At 53.3% G+C, this 27,284-nt stretch overlaps 2 protein-coding genes across 11 annotated transcripts in view; one reads left to right on the top strand and one right to left on the bottom strand.

Moving 5' to 3' along the window:
* Positions 1-14,532, top strand: part of KLC1 (kinesin light chain 1) — a 58,375-nt gene extending 43,843 nt beyond the window's left edge. For 3 of the 10 annotated variants that reach the window (XM_060003855.2, XM_060003854.2, XM_060003852.2), the window contains exons 14-15: positions 675-725; positions 1,411-1,998. In XM_060003855.2, coding sequence (XP_059859838.1) covers positions 675-707 — 33 coding nt within the window. In that variant the 3' untranslated portion in view covers positions 708-725; positions 1,411-1,998. Of the gene's footprint in view, positions 1-674; positions 726-1,410; positions 1,999-2,854; positions 2,986-6,820; positions 12,404-13,720; positions 13,794-14,154 lie in introns of those variants that run through there. The other 7 variants (XM_060003850.2, XM_060003851.2, XM_060003848.2 and 4 more) reach the window with 7 other exon arrangements.
* On the bottom strand, positions 12,520-20,787 carry XRCC3 (X-ray repair cross complementing 3). The gene is made up of 7 exons (XM_060003859.2): positions 20,593-20,787; positions 18,785-18,922; positions 18,432-18,644; positions 15,239-15,393; positions 13,009-13,221; positions 12,880-12,926; positions 12,520-12,794 (listed from the first exon to the last, which is right to left on the bottom strand). Exons 1-7 carry the CDS (start codon positions 20,645-20,647, stop codon positions 12,575-12,577), a joined length of 1,041 nt encoding a protein of 346 aa, XP_059859842.1. The 5' UTR covers positions 20,648-20,787; the 3' UTR covers positions 12,520-12,574.
* Between the last annotated feature and the right edge of the window lie 6,497 nt (positions 20,788-27,284).

Here is a 27,284-nt window from a genome sequence, read left to right as displayed (position 1 = left end):
CAAAGAAGAATTTAAAAACACCAAATCACCTGAAATCCGTAGATGATAATTACTGCCACATAATTCTTCACCAATACATTATACTGTTAACTTTTGTTCAGAAACCCAGTGTTTTGATGCAAATATTCTTTCATGGCAGTATAACGATCTAGACTCTTCTGAAAGTGCTGGAATACAGTGAAACCTCCCAACCCTCCAGTCTGTTTTGAGTAGAAATCCACCTTGTTTGGGTGGGTTTGTGCTGTCCTTCCTGCTGGTTCTCAGGGGCCAGGTTCCCAGCTGGTGAGAGCAAGGAGGACAGGCAGACCTACCTGCTCCAGCGCCCCACTTCCCCTCCAGGTGCTGCTCCCCCAGCCCAGCCCAGCCCAGCCCAGCCTGCCTTGCGGGGGTGGCGGGGGGAGAGTGAGTGTGTGTGGATAAGTGTATGAAATGCTCTTGGAATCTGACTGAAATTACTCTTCCATATTCTGTGGAGTGTCTAGTACAGGAATATTACAAATAGTGCTACTAAAGAGTAGCACTGAATTTGAAATGAACACAAGGAGTTGTACCATTTATAGAATTATATTAACATTTTAGCATTCTATTTCTAAAGAGCAGCAAGAACTTGTGTTTTCTTGTCCTCCCAGCATTGGTGGGGAGTTGGTAACAAGTTTTATTTTTCCATTTTAAAGATGAGAAAGATGAAGCTCGGGCTGGTTAAATGACTTGCTCAGCGTCGCATGGTGAGTCAGCGCGGGCGGGCTCAGGTCCCCGCGGTCTGGGGCTTCCAATCTGCCAGGACCCAGGATGCGTTGCTGCTTCGGAAATCCTTTTTCTAGTTAATTTTATTTTGGATTATCAACTGCATGTTTAAAATGTGCTATAAACTTTAAAATCAGTGTTTCTTAACATTTCTGAAATGTCTAAAATGTTAGTGTTCTTCAGAGAAAGTCCTTTCTGATTTCAGAGAGAACTTTATAGTTTAGTTCTATGCAAGAGGATTTCTGATAAAGTTAAATCTTTAATGAATGCACTCTTCCTGTGCATAGCAATCTTTCTTTTGGTCACTGTCGATGGTTTTTGTTTCAGAATCTCCTTATGTACAGTAACTTGAAAACCTTTTTATTGTAAGTATCAAGGAGATTTCTAGCACGGTGCCAGTCCGTGCTCTAAAAATGTTGAATTTTATTTTATTGAGGATTAGGAGTGATTTTAGTCTAGATTATGTGAAATGTAACATAAGGTCCAGTACCTGTTTCATACGGGGCTGACGGGAGCAGACAGAAGGTAATTCCAAATACTAAAGCGGTAAAAATGCTGCTTAGACTTTGTGACCTAGAAATACTGTAAGCCAAGCTGTGTTGCGTGGAAACTGGCTCTTTTCTCATGAGTTTCACTGGGCTTTCTCTCTCCGTTTCTGTCTAACAGGCCTAGCTGCCCTGTGTGACACTCACTGTCTCCTGCATGATGGGCGGCATCTCCTCCAGCTTTTCTTCTCTCTCCAGTGCTGACTGCTGTGTTTAGCAATCCCCTAGGATTCTTGTCAGAGCTACACCTCTCTGTGACTGGCCATTCCTTTGGTGCTGCTGTCCTTTTGGGGGGTTCCTTATCTCTGTATACATGTAGCTTTGCCAGATATGTACTTAGTAATATAAACTGTGTTAATAAAACCATTTACTGTGTAATACATGAGTTTGAAAACTAAGAGCAATTAGCTGTTCACTTTGATAAGAGGTAGTTAGTAGTATCCCCCAGGTGTTACTGCAATGGCATGATGGTGACTGTGACACTACCTAGGCTGTCAGAGTAGGGCATGTGCTGCTCCTGTCGCGTTTGGAGACCTGGTGGGACCACCCTGGGCTCTGGGCGCTCCCCTTAGGATCGTGCTCAAGTAGAATTTGCTGTGTAGTCTTTGTGTGAAATTTTGGCAATTCTGCTTTTCTCTACTAATCTTTAAGTGTTCAGTGATTTGTGTATTTGTGTCTTTCTAACTTCTAATAAACTCACTCCAACTGACCTGTGTCTTGGTGTCTGTCTGCTTGGTAGACCTTCTCATTCTTTCCATGGAATGCAGCATTGCCGTAGCTTCTAGAAGTGGTGGGGCTACTGTTAATCTTACTAAATGATTCATTCTGAGAATAAAAGTTGTTCTATACACATTTTTTTCACTCTGTGTATTTGATTTTCATATCCAGATGCTGCCAAGTGTTTCACTTATTAATGTCTGAATCAGTTATACGAAAGCTGGGCACTCTTTCACTTGCTTCCTACAAGGCATCTAAGGATTTTTAGTTATTTGTATAGAATGAACGTATTGTTTAATTTTCCCACTACATCTATAATCAACATTTAATAAAACTGTCCTATAAAACTTAATGAAGAAACAGTATATCTATTGCATGTAGATGAAATTGTTAAAAGGAAGTTGCCTATGTCAGACCTAAATGTTTTAGGTCCTGTACTGTTTCATGGACCAGATGCTTCCTTATTTATTAAACGTGGAGTTTGATTTTGGTGATCTTCCTAGAAGCTGCCTTAATTTCCTTGAGTCTTTCTGTGTATCTTTTGTTTCAAAACAGTAATATAATTAATTTTCCTTTGGGGATTTTACTACTTTTGTTTGAGCTTTTTCATGTTCAAAGGTTTTCATATTCATTGGATTAGCTTTCATGAAATTTAAAATGGATAGATTTCTATTTAAAGTGTATTTACATACATGGCGAATTGATAATTTCTGTAGGAATCACATTACCAGCACGTCACAGACCGGCAGGTCAACACGATGTGAATTCTTGTTTTCATTTAGCTTTGTCTCTTGCGGGTTGGGAGGGAGAGCCGTGTGGCGCTTCACATTTGTTCACGTTTTTTTCAGGATGGCACTGGATCTTTAAAACGCAGTGGTTCCTTTAGCAAACTCCGGGCTTCAATTAGACGCAGCAGTGAGAAGCTGGTTAGGAAGCTGAAGGGAGGAGGTTCACGAGACAGTGAGCCAAAGGACCCTGGGTAACTATCGCCGCCCCCGCCCGCCCGCCCTTCTCGCCCGTAGACCTCAGAGCTGCGTTCCCGCCTGCTTCCCACACGGTAGGAGTGCAGAGGGTTAGTAGCTGCAATCCGACTTCTGCCCAGGTTAGGTTGAGAAAAAATTGTGAAATTTCCTGCTTAGAGGCTAAAAGAGCTGAAGCTTAGAAATTTATGGAATTCTTTGATTTTGTTACATGTTCAAAGAAAGCCTTAGCAGTGGAAAGTAAGAATTTAATATTAAAATATTGAGCATATTAACTTGTTTTCTCTAAGTATGCATTATTCATTTTAAAACCAGCATTAGCTTAAATCCTTTAAAGTTAGTTTTAATCTTTTAAAATCAAATGCCAGCTATGACTATATTCAATCTCATCATACAGGTGTTACTATAGGAAGAAAAATAGTTTAAATAGAAGGATGACAATTTCAAGACTTTTGTTATAATGAGTTTCTTTAGGAGATTTAAAAAACCTTAGGTTTTGCATGTGTTTAGAAAAGGGTCTCTTCAGTCATGAGTCTTTTAGGGTCTTTTGAACAATAACTTTTAAGTTATCAAAGGAATTTGATTCTAAGATATTCCTTGCTTTTTGTAAGGTTCGTCAGAGGAAGGGTTCTTTGTCCTTCCCTGTTAGTGCTAACAAATTGCCCTGGTTTCTGGGTTATTTCTGGTGTAAACGGCTTCCTGTTTTTGGATGCGTTTCTCACAGAAGCACTGTATTGTACTGTCAGCTGTTGGTGAAACTCAACCTCCCTAAAATGGTGCCTGTTTTGTAAAGGTTGATTCTTATCTTAGTATGACTCTATTTTAAAGTATTTCACTTTAAGTTCTGTAAGAATTCTAATGTCTCAGGACTGAGACCGAGTTCCTTTGGGGAACGTACGGGAGGATAAAGGCAGGTGCGTTTACAGTTGTGCGCTTTGCTGTCTGTAAGGCATGTCCCGTGTCATTCCTCTTGTCATCAGTTGGGGCCTGACTCCCGAGACCCCTGGGGTCGCCCAGCCCGGCTCTCTGCCCCGCGCCTCACCCGCACCTGTGGGGAGAGGGGCTGGGCTTGCCCTTAGCTCTGCCCCCACATCTCTGCTGGCGAGGGACTTGCTTGCCGATGGCTTTGGAGGCAAGAGGAGCAGTTGGATGTTTATATGCTGCCATTGCCCTCTTCTCAGAAATGCCTACGATCCGCAGAGGGAGTTTCCCGCGCTCCGCCCACATCCGGTGTGGAATCGCCAGAAGCCGCGGTGTTGGAAGCCACTGGGGGCTTCAGCGGGCGCGAGGGGCGTCGGCCCTGCCTGGGAGGAGGCATGTGCGCGCTGCCTTAGGGAAGTGGGCCTAAAGTGCCCTTGTTCGGTTTCCAGAGCTAAAGTGATAGGGTGCTGTCTGGCCTCTCACAGCGTGGGGAGGGGCTGAGCAGATCGCTGCGCCCGCTGAGTCCCCGTCCTGACCCTTCGGCGTGTCTCATGCGTCAAGTGAGGGTGCGTCACGCGCGCTGTGCCGTGCAGGCCGTCGGCCGGTTCTGCCAGGGCAGACGCACTGTGGCCTGGGGTTCTGGATGTCTCAGAGCTCGTTAGGGCAGCGTCCAACTCTGGCACCGAGTCCTGGACACGGCAGAGCTCACAGTTTCTCCTTCTTCACGTCTTTCTGTCTTTCCCGTGACGCCGCATGTGTGGACGCTCCCCAGTACGGATGTTCACGGCGCTAAGAACGCTTTGCCAGCCTGACCTGATGAAAAGTAGACCCACACACTTGCATATCTTAACAGTTTTCCCATGTGATGTTATTTGGGTTGATATCTTACTAAACGTTTTGAAAAACTAAATAATTTAGAAAGTTTATCCCGTCAAATGCATGAAACAAAGTAATCTTTCCAGGTAAGAGCAGCGATCTTTATTAACTAGACCAGTGGCTCTCAAACTGGAGCATGCCTCAGCGTCTCCTGGAGGGTTCCTAAAACAGACCGCAAGGCCCGCCCCTGCGTTTCTGATGCAGTGGGGCTGGGGTGGGGTGGGGGGGCGGGGCGCATTTGCCTTTCTAGCAAGTTCCCGGGTAGCGCCAGCGCTGCTGGGTGGGCCACGTTGTGAGAATCACTGAAGTGGGTGCCCCGGGAGCAGGGTCTGCAGCCTGCAGTGGGCACAGCTCCAGGGAAGCACTGGACTGCTGGATGGTCTGGGCACCGCGGGCTTCAGTGAGAGTGTGGGTGCGATTCTGAAGAGTCACTGATGGGGCAAGTTGTTCTTTCACTTCACCTTGTAAAGAAAAGGAGGTTTGAGGACAAAGTTTGTGTACCTTTCTTAGGAAAAGGTAGCTGGCCAATTAAGTAACAGAATAATTAAATATGGCAGAATATAATTCACTGGTGATTTGGTTTGATTTTATCCTTTGTCCTTTAGTGGTTCTGAATAGAGGAAAACCTGTCCAGAGCTCTGGCAACACTTGTGTGGGGTTCATTGGGATGTTTTTGTCTTGTCCTAGGTGGGAAGTTTGGGGAGTGAGTTCTGTAATACTTGGGGATGAGCCAGTTAAGGTTTTGCTTTTAGTGTAGTTTGTTTACTGAGAGCTCAGTAAGCGCCTGCTGTTTGCCTGGCACTGTGCCTGTGGCGCTGGCGGCCATGCGTCCATCACGTGGACCTTTGGTCCCTGCAGCTGGTGCGCGCGCGCGTGTGTGTGTCTGTGTCTGGTTGTGCTCAGCCTTCACACCTGTGCTTCACCCTTGCAGCCATGCCCTCAGCTTGTAAATAATAGTGGTCACTGTTGGTTTCATAGTAGTTCAAATTCAGAATTACTGATCCTATTATAAACATTTAAAAATAACCCTTCATATTGGTTCTTTTAGCTTTAAAAGAGAAGGTGGCTTTGTTTGAGGTCATCCGTGGTGGCAGTAAGCAATTACAGTAATTTTACGACTGTCTATAAGTTTAGATTATAGGTAATTTGTAAGATATTTTATTAAGTATCTTAAAGGTGTTAAACGGGAGAAAAAAGTAAATTTTATATATATATATATATAAAAATCAGTATGTTTTTTGTAAATGAAAAGCCATGAAATATGTTTTAAATTTTGGTTTCTGAGCAGAGAAATACTAGCCTTAGAGTTTATTTTACTAATAAAAAATTATTTTTGCCTAGTTTTAATATAGAAAAATCTACAAAATATATTTATGCATTTGATCTTAATACTGAGCTTTGACGGTCTCGCTCTCTTTTTTTAATATTTATTTATTTGGTTGCGCCGGGTCTTAGTTGTGGCCGGTGGGCTCCTTAGTTGCGGCATGCATGTGGGATCTAGTTCTCCGACCAGGGATGGAACCCGGGTCCCCTACATTGGGAGCGCAGAGTCTTACCCACTGTGCCACCAGGGAAGTCCCTTGAGGGTCTCTCTCTGACGCGATCACTTAGGGGCGAGGTTTACGGGAGTCGTTGAGGATCCCTTCCTGAAACTCATCTCAGGAGGCTCCTCGGGCTCCCACGCCGAAGTCAGCGGGTGGCATTGGCAGAGCCCCTCTGCTCCTATAGGAGCCAGGTTTTAACAAGTGAAACTGCAGCGACACTGGCTTTATGGGGCTCAGAGATAAACTTTTTGCTGAGAAAGACGCAGAGGAACTTCGCTTTTTTCTGCTGGGTGCAATAGAGTAGATCTGGGTTGTACGTGTATCCCAGTGGGTATCCCAGTCTGGGTGAGATAAAGGTCTCCTCTCCGTTAGGGATGGTCCCAGGCCCCCATGGTGACAGAAGCTTTGGAGGGGTGGCTTTGCTGTGCTCTCTGCTCCTGGTTGACTGATGTGCTGACGGTTTGTCCTTGCATGTCCGCCGTCCTGGGTGCAGCATGAAGCGTGCCAGTTCTCTGACTGTCCTTAACGTGGGTGGCACGGCGGCCGCAGACCATTTCCAAGTAAGGAGCCCTGCCCCACTTACACGCTTTACATGTTGGCTGGACCTTCCTCACCACTGCTGCCCTTTGAGCAGAGCCTGTGGGGACTGCCCCACTTACACCCTTTACATGTTGGCTGGCCTTTCCCCACCGCTGCTACCCTTTCAGCAGAGCCTGTGGGCATTTTAGTGTTCCTGATTCAGGACACATAGACACCATAAATGACACTTTCATAGTCGGCATGAACTTAACCATCTGAATTATGGGAATGTTGTGAACATTCTCAGTGTACGAATTAATGATCTTTACAAATACGTTGATTGACAATTAAAAATTAAATATTCTGATGAAGTAATATCAAAACTTGGCCAGTTGTTAATTTGTATTATTTGTATGATTTTAGCTTCTAGTAGTTTATAACTAATATAATGTCTAGCTAAGCTGTTCAGTGTTTTAAAACTATTCAGAACTTCACTAAGTACAGTCACTTTGACAAATAGTCTTTAGCACTTTGTCACCTGTCCAAGTCTCTCGCACAGACCGGTCACCTTTGCACTTAAAACTGTTGGCATCCTGTTCTCCATTACAAATGGCCTTTTTATTTTCCATGTGTGACTGTTGGGTGCGCCCAGGCCTCTGGCCCCTTCTGTGGCCTGGCTGCTGTCCACCAGGACCAGGTGTCCTGGTCCCCACACCTGTTGGTGCAGCAGCTCTCCCAGTCAACTCAGTCCCACCGGTAAACTATTTGACGCACAGGGACGGTGACGGGCCGGCAGGAGTGCTGGCCTTCCCCCTCACCCCCAGCACGCTGCGGGGGGCGGCTGTTCCCAGGATGCTGTCATCGGGCCTCTAGTTTAAAAGCTGCAGGGTGCTGGGAGGATGCACTCCTGACGATGACGATAGAAGAAACTACTTTTGTTTTTAAAAGGTCTGGAGCTAACACAGTCCTTTTGCTCCCCTTTCTTGTGTTTTGCACACACACATCTGAGCATCAGGACTCTCGTGTGTTGATGTGAGTTGTGCAGCTATTGTTAGTGCCGAGACCACTGGAAGCTGGCGTCATGTGAGGTACTGGTTAAGAATAATTTTTCCATTTGTTTTTTCACGCAGGAACGAAATAATTGTCTGGCAGACTCCAGAGCTCTCAGTGCCAGCCACGCCGACCTGGCCCCCACGGGTCGAGGCAGAGCTAGATTAACCCCCAAGGCTAATGAGCGCTGAGACCCTCAAAGCTTGGCCAGGCCCCTCCCCCCTGCAGGGCGGCCCTGGGGTCGCCTCCTTTGCTGGATGGTGACCTCCACCACCTGCTGGAGGTTTGCCCCGAATTCTGTTAGGCGGTCTGCAGCCCTAGTGCCCGAGAGCTGCCAAAGCCCGGCGGCGGGACCCGGCCAGGTATGGAGCTGGCTCAGCGCACTCGGGGTCGACCGCTGCTCATGGACACCAGCCCCAGCACCGAAACCTGCTTGCAATTGTAATACTGTGTTAAGGCTGTTCATTAAGACTGGAACCTTAAACTACATCCTTTGAGACTAGGAATCCAGTGACCTGTGGCAGCGATGCTGGGATTAGGGAGCGGGGGAGATGGGGTAGCTGCGGGGAGGCCTGCACCCCCTCCTGGTCTGCATCTCAGCCCCTTTGGAGCCCTTTTCCCTCCTCCAGGCCTCTGTACACTAGCACACGGAGATGCATGTGTTCCTTTTAAAAAGCTTTTCTTTGTAGCGTTAAGTAACACAGGGTGGGTTCTGACAGATGCATCTTATTTTATTTTTTTAATTTATTTTTGGCTGCATTGGGTCTTTGTTGCCGTGCACGGGCTTTTCTCTAGTTGTGGTGAGCGGGGGCTACTCTTTGTTGCGGTGTGCAGGCTTCTTATTGCGGGGGCTTCTCTTGTTGCAGAGCACGGGCCCTAGGTGTGCAGGCTTCAGTAGTTGTGGTTCACAGGCTCAGTAGTTGTGGGTCACGGGCTCTAGAGCACAGGCTCAGTTCCCGGACCAGGGATTGAACCCGTGCCCCCTGCACTGGCAGGCGGATTCTTAACCACTGCACCACCAGGGAAGGCCTGACAAATACATTTTCAAACCAACCCTGAGACATTACTCCTTAAGGGAATCCGTGAGACTAGCTGGTAGGCTAAGAAGGTGTAATTCCAGATGATGCCAACTGTACAAGGGCACATCCCTGCTGAGGAGGTTTGAAAGGATCTGGAAAGCTGTGAGCGTCCTTGTGAAATGTTGTCAGGGTTAGTTTCTAGTTTACCTTAATGTTATCATATGGGTGGTGTCACTGAGCAAAGGCGCTTCCAGCCACCTTTTCCTCAACAACTGCACTGGGCTGGGGTGCTACGTGCTCCCTGGGCTCCCTGTGGGGACTAGGGGGTGCCCACTGTGGGGTGCCCTTGGACTGCACGTGTCCTTCACCCCCACTGTGGACCTCGGACTGAGGGCTAGAGGCAGCAGCGTCCTGGGGTTTCGGTACAGCAAGGCTAGACTTTAACTTAAGTTTTGTTTAAAAGTTTCTATAATTCAGTAGTGGATCACCTCAGGGCACTGGTGCTTGTGTTGGTGAGAGCTGCTGTGCCCCCGCAGAGGCAGACACCCTGGCCCGGTGTTGGGGGCCCTCGAGGCTGACCGGTCTCCTGCAGCCTGTCTCCTCTGGCCACACTCCTTTCCTCAGCTCCTGACTCCTTAGGTTTTGCAGTTTCTGATGGATCAGGAACTTTCAAAATGCTCTCTAGAGGTGTTTAAAAAAATATGATGGGTTGTAAGAAACCACTGGAAAAAAGAGCAGAGCTGTGTCCCCACGTGGGCACTGTGGCCCTTTCAGGTTCACGTTTAGGTGCAGTGGGGGTGATGTGTCTGTGTCACATCAGAACCAGGAGGGGACCAAGCTGTCCTGGCTCCTCCTCCCACTACATTGAAGTTTCCTCCCAGCCACAGATCTGGTACAGGACATCTGAAACCCACTCGGTTTCCCTTAGTGACAGTTGTCTCTGGAAAAACAAAGGGCATTTAGAAAGAATAAACATGAGGCTAAGAACAGGATTTAATTTTAAGCTTCCAGTTGGTGAAAAGAGACCTTCTTTGCAGGGGCCTTAGTTGAACCTTGTCTGGCTTTGAGCCCTCTGGCCCTGGTTCCCCGAGGGTTATGGTGGCCTTTGTAAGGCCACATGGAGACAGCATTCGGGGTAAGAGAGGCTCGAGGGCCTTCCTGAAACTGGGTTGTAAAAGCCTTCGTGTCTCAGAGGGGATGCTACCTGGGACTCGGCAGTGTCTGATTTTTGAACTTGTATCAAAATAGAGAGAAGCCAGGTTGTAACCTACTTGCAGTCTGGTAGTCAGGATTTTAACATTCTCGGAGAGAGCAGTGGGGGTGGTCCAGCCCTCCCTCTTCCTTTCCTGGTGAGGGGACCCTAGGGGGCCAGCACCCATTTCTACACTGTGCTGTGTCTATCAAGTTAGACTCCCCTGGTCAGAGGACGGACTGGCAGTGGAGGAGCTGAGGGTCTACGTGAGCGTCTGAGGGCTGAGGTCGTGGAGAGCTGGGCCTCCTGACCCTTGCGCCCCTCCCCAGGCGGAGCAGGCACTGCTGGTGCTGCAGGGATTCAGGTAGTTATTTTCTGAAACTTAAAAAAAGTCCCTATTATTTGTTTGGTCAGGAGGCTGCTAGGAGTATCATGTAATTAGTTATTGTCTTTACAGTAAAGTATAAGTACTGCTAAGAATTCAGAGTTTAGTTTGTAGCACTCATTGTTATAACTTCATAGAATGTTCTGGGGAAGGCATGTTACATCTGTACGAGGCCAACTTTTGGTATGTTTAGACGTTGTACTGTGTAATCATGGGATATCCGGAAACTAAAGCAGCACTGGACAGCACCAACCAAAGGTGAAGTTCAAGTGAGCTAAGCGAGCATCGTCCTGCACACGTCTCCTCCGTGCAATCGGGCTGATGCGTAAAGACCTGTGCGGCTTCCACTGAGTTCTCCACCACGACAGGAGGACTCAGATGGTGTATACAGTGGTGTGCAGCTACCCCTCGGGGGTCACAGGCCTGTGAGGACCGTCCGATTGTCCCTGGGGTGTGCTCTGGGGGATGGGATTGGCTGAGAGGCCAGGGAGGTAGGGTGGACACTGCTTTGGGGCTTGGTGTTCCTGAGACACAGAGAGAAAACCCCACTGCCAAGTTCTATGGCCCCTGGTGGGTGAGCACCCCCAGGGCGGCCTGTCTGCCTGGTGGGCGGGTGCGGCTGCCCAGAGGCCGAATGTGGGTGCGCTTGTGCTGGTCCGCACCTCTGCAGGGGGTTGGCCACGAAACATACCTTCTGTCTTGGAGCAGTAGTTTTCTTTTCTCACTGTTGGTGTGACTCGCCTAGGAAATCATTTGGAACTGTTTATATTTACTTACAAAAATAAAGTGTTTTATTTCCTGTTGTAAAGCCCCTGTACTTTTGTGGAAAGGCTCTCTTGTAAAACTCCAACCCTAAAAGAACCCTTTCCTGTTTAACGTTAGGCACCCAATCTTTTTAGGGTCACAGACTACTTTGAAAACATGATGAAAGTTGTAACTGGATCATCCGGTCCTAGAATGACGGGCACAAAGCGTGTGCCCCGTGACGGGTTTACCGCCCCGCCCCAGTGAGCCCGTGGGAGCTTGGGACCAGTGTCTAGCTCCTGGAGCTGTGGGAGGGTGGCCACGGCGCTGAAAGTGCAGTGACAGGGCTGCCCCAGGCTGTGAGGACAGACGTCACGTGTATGAGTCCTGAGGACAGTGCCTGGCAAAGAGCAAGCGCTGGTGAGGGTCCAGGGGCTGCAAGTGCCTTCCCGGCACGTCTGTCCGGCCGGGGCTGCTCTGTGCCGGGCAGCAGCGGGGAGGGGGCAGAGGCAGGGTGATGATGGGGGTGAAGGCGGCGCAGCCCTGCCGGAACTGGGCAGTCACGTCCCTTGGTGACCGTGGGGCCTTGTGCTGCCACGACCAGATGCTCAGATTCTGGAGTTTCTGGCCCGATGCAGCAGGACCCCGGCTGATGGGAGGTCCCGAGTTCTATGCACACAGTGCAGGAGCGCCCTGCCAGAGTGGATGCGCCCCCAGGCCAGGGCTGACGGTCCCGGCCACTGTGGCCAGCCTTGGAGGAGGCACTGAGGGCACAGCGGGATGTGCTCTCCCTTTAGAATAGTTCTCGTCTGCCCAGAACGGATTTCCCGGCAGATGGGCCAAGCCGGCGCCGAGGCTGCTAGCGCTCGCTGCGGGCTGGGGGGCTGGTGGCAGGGGCAGCGCACAAGGCACCTCTCCCCGCCCCGATGCCTCTCCCGGACCCTGCGGCCTGGCCTGCCGTGTGTTCTCCACCCTGTGCCAGACCGGGGCCAGGGGGTGTGCTGGCGGCCAGGAGCCGACAGCCCAACCACGGGGTGAGGAGGGCCAGTGGGCACTCGTCTGACCTCGGCCCCGCTGTGGCCCGAGGCGTGGGTGTTGGGAGCTTTGGGAAGGGGACGCGGAGCCTGTGGGGGTCAAGGTGGAGGCCCTGTCTGGCCGGGGCCCAGGGGCCTGCATCCGGGCGGGAGCTAACGTGGGCCCGGGGGGGGGGGGGGGAAGCTGCTGCTTATTGTAGAGACGCTGCAGCAGCCGGTGGGGGTGGGGGCAGGCTGTGGATTCTGGGCGCTTCCTGCAGCCCCTGGTACCTGAGGGGACCCCAACCAGAGGGAGGGCCACACGTCAGCAGGACTCAGTCCCAGGTGTCCCCCGCACACCCTCGGCGGTGACCGTGTAGGAACAGGACGAAGGCGGCAGGTGGGGGGCGGAGAGCACCCTCAGGGTGCGGCGGGGCGCGGCGGAGGCGGCCTCCTCAGGGCGCAGCCGGTCGGCCATCAGCCTCACCAGGAGCTGGTTGGACCAGGTTATGCCCAGGGCCGGAGAAGCCCGCTCTCCCCCGACACTGAGACAGAAAACAGCCCGACTGTCCTGTGCTGTGTGTGGATCTGCGGGCCCCGCCACCCCTGCCCTCGGGGTGCCCCACTCACCCCGGCGGCCCGGCTGCCACACCCCGCTCCTCTGTGGATTCCGTCACCTGGAGGGTCCAGATCGGGGTCAGCGGCGGTGAGGACCCGGCCCCCCCGGCCTCGCCCTCCCCAGGGGTGGAGGGGTCCCACCTGGTTGATGCACAGCACGGGGCTCCGGAAGGTGCAGCTCAGCCGGCGCAGCTCGGCCCCCAGCGCCTGCAGATGCCGGGCCCTGAGGGCCGAGGCCGCCTGGTCGAACTCACAGCGGAACGGGGCTGCCACGGAGTCGATGACCACCAGGCGGGCCATACCCCGCGACAGCAGCACAGGCACCTTCTTACGCACACACTCCAGCAGGGTGTCCTGGAAGCCGAGGAGAGGTGGCCGTCACCACCCCCGCGGGTGGGGGGGCCCTCACCACGCCCCGTCCTGGGCCATCACGGTGGCCGGGCCCCTCCCCTTCAGTGGCCCCGTGCTGGGCACCGACCACCCGGACCACCACGGTCACCAGGACTGCCCAGCCCCACCCAGTGGAGGGAGGAAGCAGGTGTGCGGGGACCCGAGTCTGTCCTGCCACCAGCGTTGCCTCCCACGTGAAGCCCCCCGGGCCGCGCCCAGGCTGTGTGCTAGGACGCCACCGGCCCGGCGTGGGGCCTCAGGTGCCTCCAGGCCAGCCCCACCTGCCCCCCAAGGCCCTACGCACTGTGCTCGGGGCAGCCCTGTCCCTTGGGGCCGCCTGGCCCTGCCGGCCTGGACTCGGCCCTGGTGCCCAGTGGCCACACACTGGCCATCCCGTCAGGCACTCCTGAGAGCTGTTGGGTGTCTGGGATGAAATTCGACTCTGTGCTTGTTAACTCTCCAGGGTGTCTCCAGCAGAGCCCCTCTCTGTGGAAAATGACAGCAGCAGCAGCGGCCTGGAGGACGCCAGCCTTAACGTGAGTCCTGCACCCCTTCCCGCCACCTCAGGCGGCGCTGGGGCACCGGGGGGCCGGGGGCGGGGGCAGGGCTGCACCCGCCTGCTGCAGCGTCGGCACTTCGAGAGGGGCCTAGCTTGGAGACCCCGTCCCCCGGGAGGAGGCCTGGGACCCCGAGGCTCTGTTTGTGCAGCAGCATCAGGCCCTGGTCCGCACCTCCCGCCTCCCCCCGGCAGGGCCCCCCAGTTGCTGGGCAGACACCAGCGAGGGGCTGGGGGCCTCCTCTACCAGAGCTGCTCCCGGAACAGAACTTAGGAATGTGCCCCCACCCCCCGCCGGGGTCTCGGTCGGCCTGGCCCTGACCCACTGCTGCGTTTCTCAGTGAGGATGCACCGGAAGGATGAGGATTGTGCTGCTTGTGTGAGTCCAGAGGGCCCTGTGACAGCCAGGGGACGGTCGCGAGGCTGGAGGGCCTGGAGCCGGAGCCTGTAGCACTGACCTCGTCTTCTCCTGTGTCCACGCCCTGAGCACCGTCACGCTAATAACCGCGCTGCCCGCCGCCAGCGCGCACTCACCTGCAAAGCCACGGCCGCGCTGGGCCCCTAGGGGACGGCCACCTGCCGCCGGTCCACCGCGGGCCGCCCGTGCCCTGAACTAGCCCGGGCTCGCGTGCCACCGCTCATCGTGCCACTTCCCCGTGCTATGTGTGATCATGTATTTTACGGTAAAATTTTTTAAAATTAAAAGTTTATACAGCTCATCCTTTACCGGAAATTCTTTTCATAGCAGTTCTTAAATGGGGGAAGGGCCCGGGTGGGTGGCTCTGCACACTTGTGTTCGGGGCACTGGTCTGTACTCCGTCTCCCATCTCCCTCCTGAAGCCTTTGCTTCGTTATTCAGCCCCAAACAATGACCTCAGCTGGCTGCTCCCCGGCTGCTTGCCTGCCCCTGCCCCCTCCCCAGGGGCCACTGCCCTCTGTGTTCCCACCGCTGTCTGCCCACGGGGAGGGCGCGTGACCCGGGGATGGCTTCCAGGTGTGGTGTCGCCCCAGCGGCCCTGCCAGGCGTGCTCAGCAATCGGGGGGGGGGGGGGCTCGACAAGGGGGCTTTCCCCTCCTTCAGAGGCAGAGGTACAACCCTACACCACGGCTGCTGCCGGGCCAGTGGCCTGGACGGCGGGTCCCGTCCTCTGGGCCGCGGGCACCTCTGTGCCCTGCCGGGGCCTCCTCTAGGGGGCAGGAGGTGGCGTGTCCGGTGCCCTCCCTTGCCCGCTCTTCCCTTGGGGTTAGGCTGCCAGAAACACACTGGACGCTCAGTTCAGCCTGAGTCCAGGTAACGAACAGTGCCAGCCTGAGCGGAGCACACGGCCCCCAGCAGGCGACTCGCCGCAGGTGGGCACCGGGGCCTGACCTCGCGGGTCGTGCACGTGGCCCGCCCGCACGGCCGGCTTCCCCTCAGACGCTTACCACGTCGGCTGCGTGCTCGATGAAGATCTGGTGGCCAAACTTGATTTTCCTGAGCACGTCCCCTGGGACATCTATCCGCAGGCGCTGCTGCTGAGCGATGAGCTGCTGCAGACGCTGGCTGGGGAAGGCGTCCTCTGTGCACACGTAAATGGCCCCTGGGAAGCCGCAGGGCGGTGAGCAGCTGGGGGTGGCCTGAGGCCGCCCCGCCAAAGGCCAACGACCCTCTCCTTCCTGCACTGCCTCTCGTGGGTCTGCCCCTCTGACCCAGCATGGGGGCCGGCCGGCGCCCACCTCCCAGCGCAGGCCCCTCGCTGCCGGAACTTCACCCTGTGGGTCTGCCTACCCTGGGCTGTCCGAGTGGGAGCGAGGGGAACTGTAGGGGCTCCCGGCTTTCGGAAACGCCCCCTCCTGCAGACACAGGGAGATGCCCCTCCCAGGCCCTGTTGGGCGGATGTTCCCTCAATTCCACTGTCAAGGCTCCTCCTATGGTTCTGGGCTACCTGGTGGTAACTGTCTTTGCTGCGCCTGGAAAAGCCAGTAAACAAAACACAGGCGATGCATCACCAGGGGCCTGGAATCCCCACCAGAAGATACCCCCGGAGTCCTGCGCTGAAAAGAACCAGGGGCCACCGATTCTCAACAAAGGCCCCAGGACAATTCAGTGGGGAAAGAGTATTTTTAACAAATGGCGCTGGGACAGAGACACCCACGTGCAAAAGGATGAAATTAGACCCTTACCTCATACCATATAGGAAAACTAAATCACAATGGATCAAATATGAGAGCCCAAACCACAAAACTCTTAGAAGAAAACACGGGTAAACCTTATGACCTTGGGTTAGGCAGTGGGTCCTCAGACATGACATCAGAAGCACAAGCAAGAAACAAATTGGACATCATCAAAGTGAAAAACTGCTTTAAAGGACACCAACAAGAGAGGGAGAAGACAACCGAATAGAGAAAATACTGCAAATTGTTTATCTGATGAGTTTAGTGTCCAGATTATATAAAGATCTCCTACAGCTCCACAGGCAAATAACCCAGGCTTTTAAATGGGCAAGAGATTGGAACAGACATTTCTCCAAAAACACACAAATGAGCAGCAGCACGTGAAGAGACGGCCAACGTCACCGGCCACCGGGGGTGCGGTCGGCGCCACGGTGAGAAGCCACCCACGCTGGCGTCAGAGGGACAAGCGTCGGCTCAGACGTGGAGGGACTGGAACCTCCTGCGTCGTTGATGGGAAGTGAAACGGTGTAGCCACTGCTGAGAACAGTCTGGCAGTTCCTCAAAGAGCGGAACACGCAGCTACCATACGACCCAGCGATCCCACTCCTAGGTGTCCACCCGAAGCCACGCACGAACAAGAGGTGTGAACAACCCACATGACTGTCAGCGGATGAAAGGGTCGCTAAGTTGTGGTCTGTACACGTGAAGGAACATTATTCAGCCCTGCAAAGGAAGGAAGCACCGACACGTGCTCCAGCGTGGGTGAACCCTGGGTGAAAGGGCACATGTGCATGATCCCGTTTATTTGAAATGTGCAGAACAGGCGAATCCATAGAGACAGGAAGCGGATGGGTGGTTGCCAGGGGCTGGGGGAGGGGAGAGTGCGGAGTGACTGCTCATAGGGATGGGGCTTCTTTTTGGGGTGATGAGATGTTCTGGAACTAGATAGTAGTGGTGGGCGCACAACTTTGTGAAAATGCTAAAAACCACTGAGTTAAAGAAAGAGGAAAGGCCTCAGGACTTCCCTGGTGGCACAGTGGTTAGGAATCCGTCTGCCAATGCAGGGGACACAGGTTCGAGCCCTGGTCCAGGAAGATCCCATGTGCCGCGGAGCAACTAATTGCCCGTGCGCCACAACTACTGAGCCTGTGCTCTAGAGCCCGCGAACCACAACTACTGAGCCCGTGCGCCACAACTACTGAGCCTGGGCTCTAGAGCCCGCAAACCACAACTACTGAGCCGGTGCGCCACAACTACTGAGCCTGAGCTCTAGAACCCGCGAACCACAACTACTGAGCCCGTGCGCCACAACTACTGAAGCCCGCACGCCTAGAGCCCATGCTCAACAAGAGAGGCCACCGCAATGAGAAGCCTGCGCACCTCAGTGAAGAGCAGCCCCCGCTCACCACAACTGCAGAAAGCCTGCGTGCAGCAACGAAGACCCGACGCAGCCAAAAATAAATAAATAAATAAGAAAGGCCTGTGATCTGGCGGTGCGCTGGCTGAGCCCCACCAGGACTCTCAGGGCCACGGCTAAACCTACCGTTCCTCTCGCTGTACCGGTCACGGCACCGCCCCGGGGAGGGGACCCAGAGAAGAGCCAGAAGCACTGACACCACGTCCGCGTGCCCTATTTGTGAGTGTGTAACTTTCATTTTGACCCGATTCTGTTTCAACAGACTTTCAAACTTGGAAAAGAGATGCAGGATGGAGGGAGAAGCACCGTCTGACCGTGTCAGTGGTGAGCTCCTGACCCTTGAGGCCTCCCTAACCTTCCCTGGCACGTTCCAGGCCATTCCCGGGGGCAGGGCTGCCTGGGGAGCCCCCGACGTGGCCGAGACCCTCGTCACAACGCCGCGGCACCCGTGTTCTCCGCATCTTGGGAGAGGCCTGGACAGAAGGGTCACAGCCAAACCCAGTCGCACGGCCCTCGAAGCTCCTCGCCCCACACCCTATTGGGCGTCTCACTGGGACAGATGAGTGGGGTGCCCGCCCACAGAGGGGCTTCGAGAAGCTGGCGGCGAGGCGGCCCAGCGTTTGAGGGTTGGCGGGGGGGAGCTCCACGTTTTCTGAAGTGCAGAGCCGCCTGGCCATTCTTTTCAAAATTGGGCCTTTCAGACCTGATTTGGGAAATCACTTTCTCAGGAAAATGTGCCTCAGGCCCCACATTTAATGCGGTCACAGTGGCTGCGGGCCAAGCCTCTGCAGGGGACATGTCTCTCGGAGTCACCCCAGGCCGGCTCTGTCCCCCCTCGGCCAGGCCCCAGGGCTCTGCACTTTCCCTCCCACTGAGGGGTCCCTGGCCCACCTCCCTCTCCTGAGGCAGGAATTGCAGAGCGGTTGTGAAGACAGAGACGGGAACCCTGGAAAACGGCCCCCAGGGGCAGCCTCTGGCCTTGAGGGCAGGTGCCCGCGAGGTGACAGGTCAGGACCCCTGCCCGCCCCCCGAAGTGGCCGCACTCACCGGCCCCTAGGCCTCCGTGTCGCCGTGGGAGCTGCACGGCCAGGCAGAGCTGCAGTGCCAGCTGGGTCTTCCCGGCGGAGCTGCGTCCGGCCAGCTCGGTGATGCCGTCCAGGGGCAGCCCGCCGCGGAGGAGCCCGTCCAGCACGGGGCAGCCCAGGCTCAGGCGCTCGTGCTGCTCAGGGAACTGCTCCTCCTGCTGGAGCAGGTGGAGCGCTGGGTGCGGGGAAACAACAGGTGAGCCCAGTCCCGCACAGCCGCCCCCGGCCCAGGAGGCCCCTCGGGCTGCAGCGCCGTGGCCTCTGGGCTCAGCCCCACGCCCCACTCCTCCAGCCAGACCCCAGGGCACCGGGCACCTGTGCAGACGCTGCTTCCTTGCAGGTGTGAGGAGGCCGCCTTCAGTAAGCGCTGCACGTCGGGGCCGGAGAGGCGGGTCAGTCTCTGCAGGTCTGGTCCAGAAAGATGCAGAACCTCCTTTACTGACCTCAGTTTGGCTGAAGGTATAGAATCAATTACAAGACAAGGTCAGACACAGCAGGGACAACAGGTATCCTCCAGTTCTGGGGACCTGGTGGGCAGGGGCCAGTCCACCTGCTCCCTGAAGTTGCAGGGACCCCCAGATAGAGGGCGACCGTGACGGGACGGGAGGGAAGGGGCCTGGGGAGGCCCACGTCTTGGCTGCAGAAGCCGGATGCTTGGGCCTCTCCCTGGTGCCGGGAGCAGCGGCCTCCGCCTGGTCCCATGCCCGCCCGGACACATCTCCCAAGACAGGTCTGTGTGTGCACAGCCTGGGAAGGGCCCAGGCCGAGTCGGGGGAACCATGCACGAGGGAGAAGCCGCAGGAAGGGATCCAAAGGAACACCCAGGCCACGGGATGGCCAGTGGGGTGAACAGACAAAAGAAGAGTCAGCATGCTGGTGGCAGTACCGCGGAGGGCTGGGTTACAGGGTGAACGGCCCAAGGGAGCTGGTGTTTCATGAGGAAAATGAACAATTTTGAGCTTAGATAAGCATATTACTTTCAAACGAGTAGAAAGAAAAAAATACGCTCAAAATAGATCCAACCAATCCAGAAGAAAGCATAAAAGAAAAACAACACAAAAAATAGGACAAACAGCGCAGCATAATAAGGGAGGGTTAAACCTACATTTATCAGGAATTACCTTAAATACGTTGCACTGAGCGCTTCCGTTAAAAGACAAAGACTGAATGAAAGGGGAAAACAAAACTGCTGCTGTGCTCTCAGGATGGAGGAGCAGGGGGGCACCCTGCTGCCGAGCCCTGCGCTCACTCAGGGCCCCTGTCACCTGCTCACAAGCACCTGATGTCGAAGCGTCCCTCACAGACACCCCGGGAGGCAGGGAGAACAGAGGGCGGGTGTGGGGCACCGGCCGGGCTGCGGAGGGGCCAGTGCAGCCTGGGGATGGACGCGCCCAGATGCCAGCAGACTCGGTGGGCTGGCCAACCCTTTGAGCATTTAGAAAAGAGCCACTGCTGCCTGACAGACCTACTGCGACGTGGGAATAATCAGAAGTACAGAGGAGATGCAGTGCATGAAAAAAGGAGGCAACCACTAACTCTGGGGGGAAAAACCAGAGACGGTACAAGAAAGGAAACAGTCATAACCCTGGGTTCAGTGGCAGCCATTATGTCCCTAGTCACAACCCTGATGGCTAATGGGACCCAAACTGTGTTCCAACTGTGGGGGGGAGGTGTGGAGGAAGTAGGGGCACACGGGCACCGGCCTGCCCTCACCCCCAAAACAGGAGGCCTGTGAGGACTCATAACACAGACAAATCAAACACAGCAACACAAGCACACTCGCCAGCAACCCAGATATAAATACAAAATGCTGCTAAAAGACTCCTAAGTGGTAAGTAGTTCCGTTTCACTTTTCAGACACTGTGTGTGTACTGCTTTGATGAAAATGAAATTAACTTAAAAGAAGTCCTTTCAGTTAAAAACACACACAACTGAAAAACTGAAAAACCTGCGGCACATTCCAGCATCAGGGCGTTGATCAGGACCAGCTGTCTTGGGATCAGTAACCAAAGGGTCCCCGAGGCTCGGACAGGCAACCTGGTAAACCTGTTCTACATGAGGTGTGTATATCTGTGCGTTCATGCTTTTACACAATCACTTTATATAAACATCAGCAAACGCACCTTTCTTAACTGCAGCAATAATTCTAGGATTCAGGTCCAACTGATCCACGTCCATTTTTTCAATGGGGTGACCACAGAGATGGACGGATTCCCAGGGACACAATTCTGACGCGCTTGTCGTCCCCTCGAGCAGCCCGGGAGCTGAGTGCAGCAGAGTGGCGGAGCCCAGGTGCGCGGTTCCCTTTGTGACAGGGCCACACCATCAGCCCGGAGCCTGGAGAGGCTTCACTGCACCAGGGACAGGGACAGCACTGAGAGACGTCCAAGGCGGCGCTTCTGTCCGGGCAATTGTTCAGTAACTCAGAACCTAGGATTCAATCCACACACAGATGCATCTGAAGAGCCACCCCCCGCCTCACATTCTGAAGGTCAGCCCACTTCATCCCCCGCAGAAGGCGGGAGAAACCGGCTTGTGTCCCAGCCCCACGCCCCCCAGGCCAGGGGCGCCCTGCCCTGACCCACCTCTCTGGGGTGACGGCGGCGGATACAGTCAGAGGCCCGTGCGCGCCGGGCTCACCCGAGTGGAGCCTGCTTTGCGTTCTCCGGTGTGAGTTCCCTTAAGTGTGTCTCCACGGCGATCTGGAAAGAACAGAAAAGGCCACGTGTGGTGGATCTCAGAGGACGCCCAGGAGGTCGGAACCGCTGTGACCACCGAGCTGCCCCAGCAGAGAACAGCGGACACCGAGTCTGGCCCGGCCTGCAGCCTGCCCTCCCCGCTGGCAGGAGGGGCAGCCAGCGGCGTGTCCACCCAAGACGGCACAGCCGGGGATGCAGCAGGGCAGCAACACTAAGGCCGTGGCCACTCAGCAGAGGCCAGGCTCAGCGTCCAGCAGCAGCAGCAAGGCCCGGGCCTCTGGATGGTGTCAGGTTGCTCCGGAAGCTTAAAGAACCAGGCCGTGTACACCCCCTCATCTGCGGTCTGCTCAGGGAGCCTCTGGAGGCAGCTTCTGGGAGGGGGCAGCACGAGGCTCTGGGGCCCACAGCCCGGGCAGGGGGTCTCCGGGCCAGCAGGCTGCTCCCACGTTCTGCTGGCGTAGGGGGCAGGGGGCTCCCAGGCCAGCTGCTCGGGGCAGGGCTGACAGTAGACACTGCTGAGGCTGAGGGGAGACACCGAGGCCCTCAGGACTGCACGTCAGAGCAGAAGGGCGGCCTGAGTGCAGGGCCCCGGTACCAGCTGCAAGGCGGCTGGGGGATGTTGAGTAGCTAGGAGTGCACCCCGAGGCCGTGTGGGAGACGCCCGGGCATCAGACATCTGGACAGAATACCAACCTGGGTTTGTAAATTCTAGAGGAAGTGCGTGTGTTCTTCCCCTGGACGTGTGGAAAGCGCCCCCCCCCCCACCCCGCCCCGGCGTGGGCCCTGAAGCGGGAGTGGGCTGGGGTCTGGATTCTGAATGACGGGGGGGAGGGAGCCTGCGTGGGGACACAGCCGGGAGGTGCCTGTATATACGGCTCGGATCCTGACGAGCAGCTGGACACGGGGCAGGAAAACCAGTGGGTGGCCACCAGCCGAAGGGCCTCAAGCTTCCGTGATGGGGGTAGGGCCCCCAGAAGCAGAGTGCCCACTGGCGGAGCACCCGCTGGGTACCCGACACTGGCCCAGGGGCCGGACCAAGAGCAGGGCCCGGGTGAGCCAGCCACCCTCCAGGCCTGTGCTTCTCCAACCGGGGACAAGCATGTGCCCAGGCAGCACCCAGTAGCAGGCACGGGGTGGGCCTGGACGGAGCGGGGCCTTCCAGGAGCATCCGAGTGCAGGTACCGTCTCAGGGGCACAGCTGACAGCGGGCGCTGTTTGCTGTGTGAAGGTGCATCAACTCTTAGGGCCCAGCACAAGGCTTTGAGGAAACTCCAGTTACGTCCCCGAGCCTTCCCAGGTGGAATCGCTTTCCTGCATCTCTGGGGCTCTGGGGCTCTGAGGGGGCCTGAGGACCCCACGCCGCCAACACACGCTGGGACAGGAAGGCGGGGCCGCGGCAGATGGGCCCACCTCCACCCTGGGGGCAACACTCGGGTTTCCGGCAGCTTTTGTTGACTCAAACTAAGGGCTCAAGGGGAGAATGAGGGAAGATCTTCTTTCAAAACTAATGCACTGAGGACTTCCGGGAAGATGGCGGAAGAGTAAGACGCGGAGATCACCTTCCTCTCCACAGATACACCAGAAATACATCTACGCGTGGAACAACTCCTACGGAGCACCTACTGAACGCTGGCAGAAGACCTCAGACCTCCCAAAAGGCAAGGAACCCCCCACGTACCTGGTTAGGGCAAAAGAAAAAACTAAACAGAGACAAAAGGATAGGGACGGGTCCTGCACCAGCGGGAGAGAGCTGTGAAGGAGGAAAAGTGTCCACACACTAGGAAGCCCCTTCGCGGGTGGAGACCTCGGGAGGCGGAGTGGGGGAGCTTGGGAGCCGCGGAGGAGAGCACAGCAGCAGGGGTGCGGAGGGCAAAGCGGACAGATTCCAGCGCAGAGGATCGGGCCGACCGGCACTCACCAGCCGAGAGGCTTGTCTGCTCGCCCGCCGGGGCGGGCGGGACTGGGAGCTGAGGCTCCGGCTTTTGTCGGAGCGCCGGGAGAGGACTGAGGTTGGCGGCGTGAACACAGCCTGCAGGGCGTTGGTGCGCCGGCGGCTGGCCGGGAGAGAGTCGGGGAAGGGTCTGGACCTGCCGAAGAGGCAAGAGACTTTTACGTCCCTCTTTGTTTCCTGGTGCACGAGGAGAGGGGATTAAGAACGCTGCTTGAGAGAGCTCCAGGGACGGGCGCGAGCCGCGGCTAAGAGTGCGGAGCCCAGAGACGGACATGGGACGCTACGGCCGCTGCTGCCGCCGCCGGGAGGCCTGTGTGCGAACACAGGTCACTAGCCACACGCCCTTCCGGGGAGCCTGTGCAGCCCGCCACTGCCGGGGTCCCGGGATCCAGGGACGGCTCCCCCGGGAGAACGCCCCCCGGGAGAACGCACGGCGCGCCTCAGGCTGCAACGTCATGCCAGCCTCTGCCGCTGCAGGCCTGCCCCGCACTCCGTGACCCTCCCTACCCCCCGGCCTGGGTGAGCCAGAGCCTCCGAATCAGCGGCTCCTTTAACCCCGTCCTGTCTGAGCAAAGAACAGACACCCTCCGGCGACCTACACGCACAGGCGGGGCCAAATCCAAAGCTGAGCCCCCGGGAACTGTGAGAACAAAGAAGAGAAAGGGAAATCTCTCCCAGCAGCCTCAGAAGCAGCGGATTAAAGCTCCACAATCAACTTGATGTACCCTGCATCTGTGGAATACCTGAATAGACAACGAATCATCCCAAATTAAGGAGCCCTGTGGATGAAAGGCTCTTGGTGCTGCAGCCAGGAGTCAGTGCTGTGCCTCTGAGGTGGGAGAGCCAAATTCAGGACGCTGGTCCACAAGAGGCCTCCCAGCTGCACATAATATCAAACGGCGAAAATCTCCCAGAGATCTCCATCTCAACGCCAGCACGCAGCTTCACTCAACGACCAGCAAGCTACAGTGCTGGACATCCTATGCCAAACAACTAGCAAGACAGGAACACAACCCCACCCATTAGCAGAGAGGCTGCCTAAAATCATAATAAGTCCACAGACACCCCAAAACACACCACCAGACGTGGACCTGCCCACCAGAAAGACAAGATCCAGCCTCATCCACCAGAACACAGGCACTAGTCCCCTCCACCAGGAAGCCTACACAACCCACTGAACCAACCTTAGCCACTGGGGACAGACACAAAAAACAACAGGAACTACGAACCTTCAGCCTGCAAAAAGGAGACCCCAAACACAGTAAGATAAGCAATATGAAAAGACAGAAAAACACACAGCAGATGAAGGAGCAAGATAAAAACCCACCAGACCTAACAAATGAAGAGGAAATAGGCAGTCTACCTGAAAAAGAATTCAGAATAATGATAGTAAGGTTGATCCGAAATCTTGGAGATAGAATGGACAATAGAATGGACAAATTGCAAGAATCAGTTAACAAGGACCTAGAAGAACTAAAGATGAAACAAGCAACGATGAACAACACAATAAATGAAATTAAAAGTACTCTAGATGGGATCAATAGCAGAATAACTGAGGCAGAAGAACGGATAAGTGACCTGGAAGATAAAACAGTGGAAATAACTACTGCAGAGCAGAATAAAGAAAAAAGAATGAAAAGAACTGAGGACAGTCTCAGAGACCTCTGGGACAACATTAAACACACCAACATTCGAATTATAGGGGTTCCAGAAGAAGAAGAGAAAAAGAAAGGGTCTATGAAAATATCTGAAAAGATTATAGTTGAAAACTTCCCTAACATAGGAAAGGGAAAAGTCAATCAAGTCCAGGAAGCACAGAGAGTCCCATACAGGATAAATCCAAAGAGAAATACGCCAAGACACATATTAATCAAACTGTCAAAAATTAAATACAAAGAAAACATATTAAAAGCAGCAAGGGAAAAACAACAAATAACACACAAGGGAATCCCCATAAGGTTAACAGCTGATCTTTCAGCAGAAACTCTGCAAGCCAGAAGGGACTGGCAGGACATATTGAAAGTGTTGAAGGAGAAAACCTGCAACCAAGATTACTCTACCCAGCAAGGATCTCATTCAGATTTGATGGAGAAATTAAAACCTTTACAGACAAGCAAAAGCTGAGAGAGTTCAGCACCACCAAACCAGCTCTACAACAACTGCTAAAGGAACTTCTCTAGGCAAGAAACACAAAAGAAGGAAAGGACCTACAATAACGAACCCAAAACAATTAAGAAAATGGGAATAGGAACACACATATCGATAATTACCTTAAATGTAAATGGACTAAATGCTCCCACCAAAAGACACAGATTGGCTGAATGGATACAAAAACAAGACCCATATATTTGCTGTCTACAAGAGACCCACTTCAGACCTAGAGACACATACAGACTGAAAGTAAGGGGATGGAAAAAGGTATTTCATGCAAATGGAAACCAAAAGAAAGCTGGAGTAGCAATTCTCATATCAGACAAAATAGACTTTAAAACAAAGACTATTAGAAGAGACAAAGAAGGACACTACATAATGATCAAGGGATCGATCCAAGAGGAAGATATAACAATTGTAAATATTTATGCACCCAACATAGGTGCACCTCAATACATAAGGCAAATACTGACAACCATAAAAGGGGAAATCGACAGTAACACATTCATAGTAGGGGACTTAAAAACCCCACTTTCACCAATGGACAGATCATCCAAAATGAAAATAAATAAGGAAACACAAGCTTTAAATGATACATTAAATGAGATGGAGTTAATTGATATTTATAGGACATTCCATCCAAAAACAACAGAATACACATTTTTCTCAAGTGCTCATGGAACATCCTCCAGGATAGATCTCATCTTGGGTCACAAATCAAGCCTTGGTAAATTTAAGAAAATTGAAATTGTATCAAGTATCTCTTCTGACCACAACGCCATGAGACTAGATATCAATTACAGGAAAAGATCTGTAAAAATTACAAACACATGGAGGCTAAACAATACACTACTTAATAATGAAGTGATCACTGAAGAAATCAAAGAGGAAATCAAAAAATACCTAGAAACAAATGACAATGGAGACACAACGACCCAAAACCTGTGGGATGCAGCAAAAGCAGTTCTAAGGGGGAAGTTTATAGCAATACAAGCCCACCTTAAGAAGCAGGAAACATCTCGAATAAACAACCTAACCTTGCACCTCAAGCAATTAGAGAAAGAACAAAAAAACCCCAAAGCTAGCAGAAGGAAAGAAATCATAAAAATCAGATCAGAAATAAATGAAAAAGAAATGAAGGAAACAATAGCAAAGATCAATAAAACTAAAAGCTGGTTCTTTGAGAAGATAAACAAAATAGATAAACCACTAGCCAGACTGATCAAGAAAAAAAGGGAGAAGACTCAAATCAATAGAATTAGAAATGAAAAAGGAGAGGTAACAACTGACACTGCAGAAATAAAAGAGATCATGAGAGATTACTACAAGCAACTCTATGCCAATAAAATGGACAATCTGGAAGAAATGGACAAATTCTTAGAAATGCACAACCTGCCAAGACTGAATCAGGAAGAAATAGAAAATATGAACAGACCAATCACAAGCACTGAAATTGAAACTGTGATTAAAAATCTTCCAACAAAGAAAAGCCCAGGACCAGATGGCTTCACAGGCGAATTCTATCAAACATTTAGAGAAGAGCTAACACCTATCCTTCTCAAACTCTTCCAAAATATAGCAGAGGGAGGAACACTCCCAAATTCCTTCTACGAGGCCACCATCACCTTGATACCAAAACCAGACAAGGATGTCACAAAGAAAGAAAACTACAGGCCAATATCACTGATGAACATAGATGCAAAAATCCTCAACAAAATACTAGCAAACAGAATCCAACAGCACATTAAAAGGATCATACACCATGATCAAGTGGGGTTTATTCCAGGAATGCAAGGATTCTTCAATATACGCAAATCTATCAATGTGATAAACCATATTAACAAACTGAAGGAGAAAAACCATATGATCATCTCAATAGATGCAGAGAAAGCTTTTGACAAAATTCAACACCCATTTATGATAAAAACCCTGCAGAAAGTAGGCATAGAGGGAACTTTCCTCAACATAATAAAGGCCATATATGACAAGCCCACAGCAAACATCATCCTCAATG

Source organism: Delphinus delphis, chromosome 2, assembly GCF_949987515.2.
Source record: "Delphinus delphis chromosome 2, mDelDel1.2, whole genome shotgun sequence".
Lineage (NCBI taxonomy): Eukaryota > Metazoa > Chordata > Mammalia > Artiodactyla > Delphinidae > Delphinus > Delphinus delphis.
The sequence above is the reverse complement of the archived record's forward strand: the minus strand, read 5'-3'. Positions and strand labels throughout refer to the sequence as shown.